At 31.5% G+C, this 7,630-nt stretch overlaps 2 protein-coding genes across 2 annotated transcripts in view; both read left to right on the forward strand.

The window, feature by feature from the left end:
• The window catches only part of LOC106680578 (helix-loop-helix protein 1), an 18,893-nt gene extending 17,478 nt beyond the window's left edge, over positions 1–1,415 (forward strand). The window contains exon 3 of the mRNA XM_014420373.2: positions 356–1,415. Within this exon, the coding sequence (XP_014275859.1) occupies positions 356–602 (247 nt within the window). The 3' untranslated portion in view covers positions 603–1,415. The remainder of the gene's footprint in view (positions 1–355) is intronic.
• Positions 1,416–4,902: 3,487 nt separating this feature from the next.
• The window catches only part of LOC106680577 (uncharacterized), a gene marked incomplete at its 5' end in the record, with an annotated part of 13,708 nt that continues 10,980 nt past the window's right edge, over positions 4,903–7,630 (forward strand). The window contains 2 exon segments of the mRNA XM_014420371.3: positions 4,903–5,108; positions 7,079–7,309. Of these exon segments, the coding sequence (XP_014275857.1) occupies positions 7,126–7,309 (184 nt within the window).

The following is a 7,630-nucleotide window of genomic DNA, read 5'->3' on the forward strand; positions in this document are numbered from 1 at the left end:
TATATATATATATATACCATATATATATTACTTCTTTTATTCTTCTATTTTTTCCTTTCATAATCTGTCCTTGTAAAAATTAAAGTTATCATTGTGAGAAATACCGAATCGAGTCCATACTAATGTGTATATTTAGTATTCTTACTTATTATTTCTACAGTACGAGATTTTCCTTTACGTTTCCCCAATGGGAGTACGGTTACAATTTTGGTATTTATCTTATATTATACATTTTTTCTTGTCAAACATGTATACCACTAGTCAAGCCTAATCATTCAATAACTTTTGTAGACAAAATATACCATATTTTTATAACATCAATACCCTTTGATACCATCCTCTTACCCTTTTACAGAGAAAGGTGTGAAATGACGAGCGGAATGAGCCGAGAGGAGCGAAGACGGCGACGTAGAGCAACGGCCAAATACAGAACGGCGCACGCGACCAGAGAACGGGTGAGAGTCGAAGCCTTCAACGTGGCCTTCGCAGAGTTGAGGAAGCTCCTACCAACTCTTCCCCCGGACAAGAAGTTGTCCAAGATCGAGATCCTCAAACTGGCTATATGCTACATCGCCTATCTTAATCACGTTCTTGACGTCTAGCTATCCGAGGAAGAAATATATACCTCCTCCAAGACTCTTCGAAGGAGTAGTTAAGCGACGCGTCCCTGTTATATTTTCAAAGTATTTTAATTTATTTCGTAATACTCTAAAATCGAAAACTGTATTTTAAGTGATTTATGATGATATTACATCATTTGATTATTGTATGTTTAATAGTTCCAGTTTTCTTATCCAACATTTTAGGGATTCATTGCCCATTGATGGGTATTAAATGAACACAAAACAAAAAATAAAATTTTCCATCAAAACAATACATTTCTTTTTAAATGTTACCAATAATTGAGATTACAAAGTCATCATTATTTTTCAAACATTACTTCGGTATGTTTTATCATATAGGTGAGTGGTTACAAATTGGGTCTTGCGGCACCCTGGAGTGACTCGAGCGTTTGCCATGTGTACCGCAAGCGAATACACTTTATCAGAATATAATAAAAACATGATTAAAAAAAATAAATTACTATTATAATTTAGTACTAAATTTAGTAAAGTACTAATAGTAAATTTAGCCCTAGAAAGGTGCAGCGGCGAAAAAAGTTTGAGAACCACTGATGTATGTGACCACCAGACTTGGGCAAAATGTATTTTAATTAGTATTTTAAAATGCAAAGCTTATTGTGTTTTTCAATTACCAAATATTTAGTTTGTTTACAGAATATGTATTTTATATAAATAATACTTTTAATATTTTATTTATACCGTGTAATCTCGGCAAACTGAACTAATTACACGATTTGAAGAAGGACTTGAATGAATACCTTTCTAATTTCAACTAATAATATTTGTTCTAATTTTTTGTCGTCCATGAATAATAATTTGGTAGTTAACTTATTCTCTTATGCTGAACTTTCGCTTAAAAAGTTTCTGATGAATTCTAAATTTCTGATTAAGATAAATCGTATGAATTAAATGTTAATAAAACCTTTGTTTTTACTTCGTTATAATAATTAAATAAATACACGACTTAGCGTTTTCGTTTTTACGAATTTACCAATGATTAAAAATTATTATTACATATATTTTTTTGACAAAATAATTTAGATCCATCTGTTCCCTCTTTCATCTTCCAAATTAGGGATTCGAACAAATAATATTGTGCGTAAAACATATGGCTACTTTTTAAAAAAATCATAAGAGATGATACATAACTATTCACCACATTTTTTTTTTTTTTTTTTTTTTTTGTAGAATTTCTAATTGCGTAATAACCTTCAGGGCTCTGTTTCATAATAAAGTACAAACTAATACTATTAGTCTTGTAGATTTATCTTAATTCAATTACACAGACTTGTACAATAGTAACTTGTACTTTAGTATTTTTTAATTCCTGTAATATCACTAATAGTCATCCCTATCATGAAAAAAATAAGTATTAGTATTATTACCACACTAGTTTCTACACTTGTACTATGAACTAATACTATTAGCTTTCATAATGAAATAGGGCCCTGGACAAACCTTTTCTAGTCTTGTTGGATCTGAAATATTGAATTAATTTTCTATAAAATATTATTATATTAGGTTAGTTTTAATTATTGAACCAATGTATTTTGTATAGTGTTAAGCTGTATTTCTAGATTTACAGGTTCATGTTCCTACTGTTGATCACATGTATATAATTTCTATGTGCAATAAAAGGTATATTAATATATTGTAGTAAATTCATACATAGGTTTTTCTATATGAACTCTCCCATTTCCTTTACATTTTAATATTTCCTGAATAATCTGGCGGTTGAAATCACCTCCTTGTATGAGCGTTTTTCCAAAAATAGTTCCTCCTTACAACATACTGAACCCTGTTTTTGTGATTCACATTATTATTATTATCATACCTGAGTACAGAGTATTATACCTACAGTATAAGGGAATTAGTAATTACCAGAGATGGGATTTTTGTGCAATAAATTAATTAAATTTTATACATAAATACGTGTTCATTTTTATACATATGAACATGGAAAAAAGAAATGTAAACATAGGAATATTTTATAAAAATAAAAAATCAAAAGTGATGAAATACAGCTTAAAAAATTTTAAAATAGACAAAGTACAACTAGAGATTGCTTTTAAACTTGGAAAAAGATAAAAAAATAATGAAGGCCTATTCGCCCATCAATATCCTGCCGGTTGGCAGAAATGTCCTAGCAGTCCTAACACCCATCCTCAGTGCTGAAATCCCTGAGTCGGGAGGTAAAAGAGAACTATGCGGTACTGACCTTTCGTAGATTCTGGCAGGCACTTTCAGATTCTGATAGGTCAAGGAGTGTTTCCTGTGGAAACCATTCATCATAGAAAAGATATTAGCCTGTAGAATCTTTGAGAAAGGGGAACACGTGGTAATAGACTGCATCGCCAGGTTGATAACCGGGATCGAATCGAATCTATTGTTAGAACTATTACCCCTGCTTCAATGAATTCATCTACGGATGGAAGAAGGTGGTGGGTACAACTCACTCCACCCTAGGAAGGGCATTACCACCCGACATATGTGGACCACCGAATAAGGAAGAAAAAATAAATTAGTAGTCAAAAATTTGGATAGACCGCAAGGCTGGACCGGAGAAGACGCAGGGACCGATGGTGGATCAGAAAGGTCTGAACAGGTTACCGGATGGAGTGATCAGAAAGGTGCCAAAATCAGCAATAGACACGCCAGTATTATTCGTTTTTAACAAAAAATAAAACAAATATACAACGAATAAAATCAAAGTTAGCCTAATCAATACATGAAAATAAACTAAAGGATTCTGAGCAGTAGTGGCATGCGTGTGTCCCAAACGTTCTACTCCACTGCTGTTGAAAGCCCTTTTGGAGGTAATGTAAGGTAGGGGGATAAACATATTTAAAATATAATAAATCGTCTGTTGATCATCAGAAAGACAAATACGGGGCAAAATTTATTGTATGCCTAAAACATATAGTACTAATGAATTTTCGATCTTTAGGTCACCAATTTTTTTATTTTTTTTTCATTTCCTGCTTAAAGAATCTCTACTTTTGTTAGTTAAGGAACAAAAAGTATTGACGTAGTGCGTTTTCCTCAGGATATGGAATCTGAAGTCTCTAAATTGAGTGCAAGAAGTGAAGGTATGTATAGATATTTAAATAATTGATTATAATTATTTTTAGTTGCTGTAATTTCGGCTTCTTTACTTCAGTTACCACATTTTTACAATACTGTACAAATAACAACTTAAAAGTAATTCAATAAGACTATGACTATGACTTTCAAAATGACTAATATTTAGCATATTGGCTATTATTCATGCAATTCACAATAAGAAATGCACTGAAGGATTGTTACGGTCTGTAACGCACATAAATATACACAGAAGAGAAAGAAAAGAGAAGCTTGTAAACAAACAAGAAAATCAAAGAACAATATTACAAGGATATGATTCTGGTGGGAAATTTGGAATCTGACAATTGGAAAAACATCGACGAGCACTGAGTAAGAAGCGGATCGCAATAGAGGATTCTCCTTAACCTAAGCCACATGAAAACTTGGTAAAATTCATCTTGCAAAATTTGGCCTCGACATTTCCATTTTTCTTACACAGGTTCTTGAAAGTAAAAAAACAAAAAAACAAAAAAAAACAGGAATTTAGGCTGACTAAGAATCATAATTCTGTCGTGTCTCATCACTTAGATGTTAGAGACTTCGTGATTAAAAACTGAATGTGTAGTAGCCAATGACATATAGCATGTTATAAAAATTAATCATATAAAAAATGTTGTGAAGTGTATTAGAGATGTAGATCACAAAACACCCAATTTCGGGAGAATCGTCCAGTTATAGTTATAAAGCAAATATGAGTATAAAACATATGTTTCATTAGTTTTCTAATTTAATGTTTTTTAATTGTTAAACAATTTTAATAACAAAACAACTTCAATTTATCCCTTTACTCTCGACTTAGATTATTTCATTCTCCAACGTTTCGGCCGTTAGGCAATTATCAAGGAGACAAACTAAAATTATTTTCATATTATTCCCTCACACTTAGCACTAATATTTCTTAAACATACCTCATGATTTATCACAAATCATTAAAAGCGTTTTGCATTACATTTCGGTTGCCCATGTCAAACAATCTTCAAAACAAAAATAATTATCAAAATAATATCATAACAATTTCCCAATTAAATGTTTATTTACTTCCATGAATATATAATTTCAATGCATCAACGCCTATTTTTAATTTTTTTTTTTCTTGACAAGTATACTACTACTATCACTACTGTCACACTACTATCACTACTGTCACACTACTATCGCGGACTATCAATAACAATAGAACCTACTTTAAACAGGTTAGGATTCTGTTATCATCTAATTACATGTGGTTTATTTGTTTACTTTTTTATCTGATGCCATATAGAATCCAATGTTAGTCGAAATTTAAATGACAAGATTTCGAAAATGTGGTAAACCAGCTTGATATAATCGAATGCTAGAAGATCATATAACTACTTTGTTTTGGTATGTACTATTTTACTTTTAGATGAAAACGTTCCATGGTAAACATTTGTTTATTCAAGACTTAAATATTTATTTCGATTCTATATGAAAAAAATTATTTAAAATTATTTATAGTTACAGAAAATCATCTTTGATCATTAGGTAACCATATGATTTTCAGGGAAAATGAGAAACACTTGAATTGGTACATTAGATTATTAGATTCGATTGGCATTTAGATGAAATTTAGATTAAACTAGCAGACCTTGCTTCGTCTTCCCTAGGTTGAAGATGTATATAGATTAATTGAACAAAATTGAAAGTTTTATAATAATATATGTATATATATTTAGTTAAAATTAAACATATATTTAAATATTATATTTAAACTAACTTAGACTGACCTATCAAACTACGTTACTTAAAAAAAAAAAAAAAAAAAAAAATTGATATTCTTTATTAAATTTGTCCGTTCATAGATCAATTGATGCGTAAGAACCGTGAAAAAAAATGTATACTATTTGAGATATGCGCTAATAATGTTTAATTTTGCTTATAACCTTTTTTTTAAATGGATAAATAAAGGATTTCATTAGGGCTTTAAGCCTTCCCAAGACGATTGGGAACATTTAAAAAAAACAAAAACATATAAATCGTTCTTAAGCTTTATTTAATATTAATGTTATTATAAGCTATAGAAAATACCCATAAAAGAATAGTTGTTCACTTAATAAATACGTTTATAGTTAGTTAATAAATTAGGTTACTTGGACGATAAACAATTCCCAACTCATAACAATATCATTTGTGCATAATACAAACTGTAAACTGTAGGTTGATAATCAATTTTATTTCAAGTTTAATGATCTTTCGTTTGAGAATAAAAAATAACATAGTATAGCCCATTTTGGAAAATCGGCCATCTTAGGCCTAACTACCCTCCAAGGAGCGGTAAATTATTTACTATTGCTTCAAAAATAATGATTTTATGGTTTTTTCAAATCTATTTTACATTACACCCCCCCCCCACATCTACATAGCCATTTATGGCATACGCGCTGGTTATTCTACAGGTTACCTACCAATTCTAGCCAGAGTAGGAATGTCGAGATTCATTCCATGGGTCCTTTATGAAATAAATTTCAACCCGTCCAACCTGCACTGCTTCTGAGTCGAAGTGGCAATGGTGACTCAAGTCACCACAACAAGACAAAAACTGGGCCAGCCTATAGGTTCCCTTCCTTCCTTATTCCACCAGCAGCTAATTAATTAATGTTTCTAGGTATTTTTACATTTATTTAATAACTATTTCTTCAAGAAATTGCTGTTTTTCAGGGGCCTGTCAAACTCTTCATATTCTATTTTTTTTTTTTTTTTTTTGTTAACTCTCAACCTCACCATTTCTGGCGTCTAACCGAATTGTGAAGATCAAGTTTTCGTTCCGCGAGGTGCCCAAAAACAAAACTTAATCCACCCATGCCGGATTCGAACTTTACTCAATCTTTTTCATACAGCTTGTTATTTTTGATATAATTAAGTATTGAAAATGAGCTGTTTGACCTTTCAGAAAGAAATACTCAACGTTTTAAAATTCATTTTTATTCAATTTTAGGTACCCCTTTTTAAGAAGTTTATTCTGGTCCGGCATAACTATTCTTGCACCTAACATCAATCAACGACATTAATTTTGTCCTTACACGTGCCAGAAAAGGTTGATGAATTCATAGCTTACTACATTGGGAGTACATTAGATGCCAAGCCGCATGATGATGATAGATGATAAGCCGCAACAGCTAGTTCTGGAATAATTTGATTTTATATTAGGATATTCAATACTTTAAAATAAATCGACTATAACATCTTAATGATAACTGAGATTAGTGATTACACAACATGTGCGGAATAGCAGAATGTCTCGCTAGTTAAGGTTAATTTTAAATATAACTTAACATCATCATGTGACACATCTAACCTAAATTTAAAATATTAAGGGCTAGAATTGTGATGTTTTTGGCCCACACAAAAAAAAAATTATAAAATGGCGACTGGAGTTAAAGTGTGCAGTGTTAAAAAGGCTACCCAGGTTTCGAAGGATACCAGAAAGAGGATGATGGTAGCGGTCTTCGAAGTTACCGAGAAGACGCCCAAACCAGAGCGGCACTACTCCCCTATGGGATCCGCCCATGGAACCTCCATCAAAGTTTGCAAAGGCCGCCTAAGTTGTGAGTACTCCCTATTTCTTTTCTCATTAATCGACTATTAGTTCTTATAAGGTATCATAAGTCTTTTAAGTAGCAAGATGGGGATTTTGTACTCCATTATTGTGGTCTGAGTTTCCTGTACAAGAGAAGTATACATATAGCAATATCGTGAAATTTATTATCCAATAAAAAATCCAACTAAACGCTCTGATAAATCATCCTCAAGTTTTGTGTTGTACATCACACAATAGTCTTTCGAAATCAAGCCTCACCGAAAACGAGTTGCCTTTGGTGTTCCTTGAAACTATACCAAGCTAAAATTATATCAAGTTATTATATATA

The sequence above is a fragment of the Halyomorpha halys genome, unplaced genomic scaffold, assembly GCF_000696795.3.
Source record: "Halyomorpha halys isolate HHAL.00 unplaced genomic scaffold, Hhal_1.1 Scaffold269.1, whole genome shotgun sequence".
Taxonomy (NCBI): domain Eukaryota; kingdom Metazoa; phylum Arthropoda; class Insecta; order Hemiptera; family Pentatomidae; genus Halyomorpha; species Halyomorpha halys.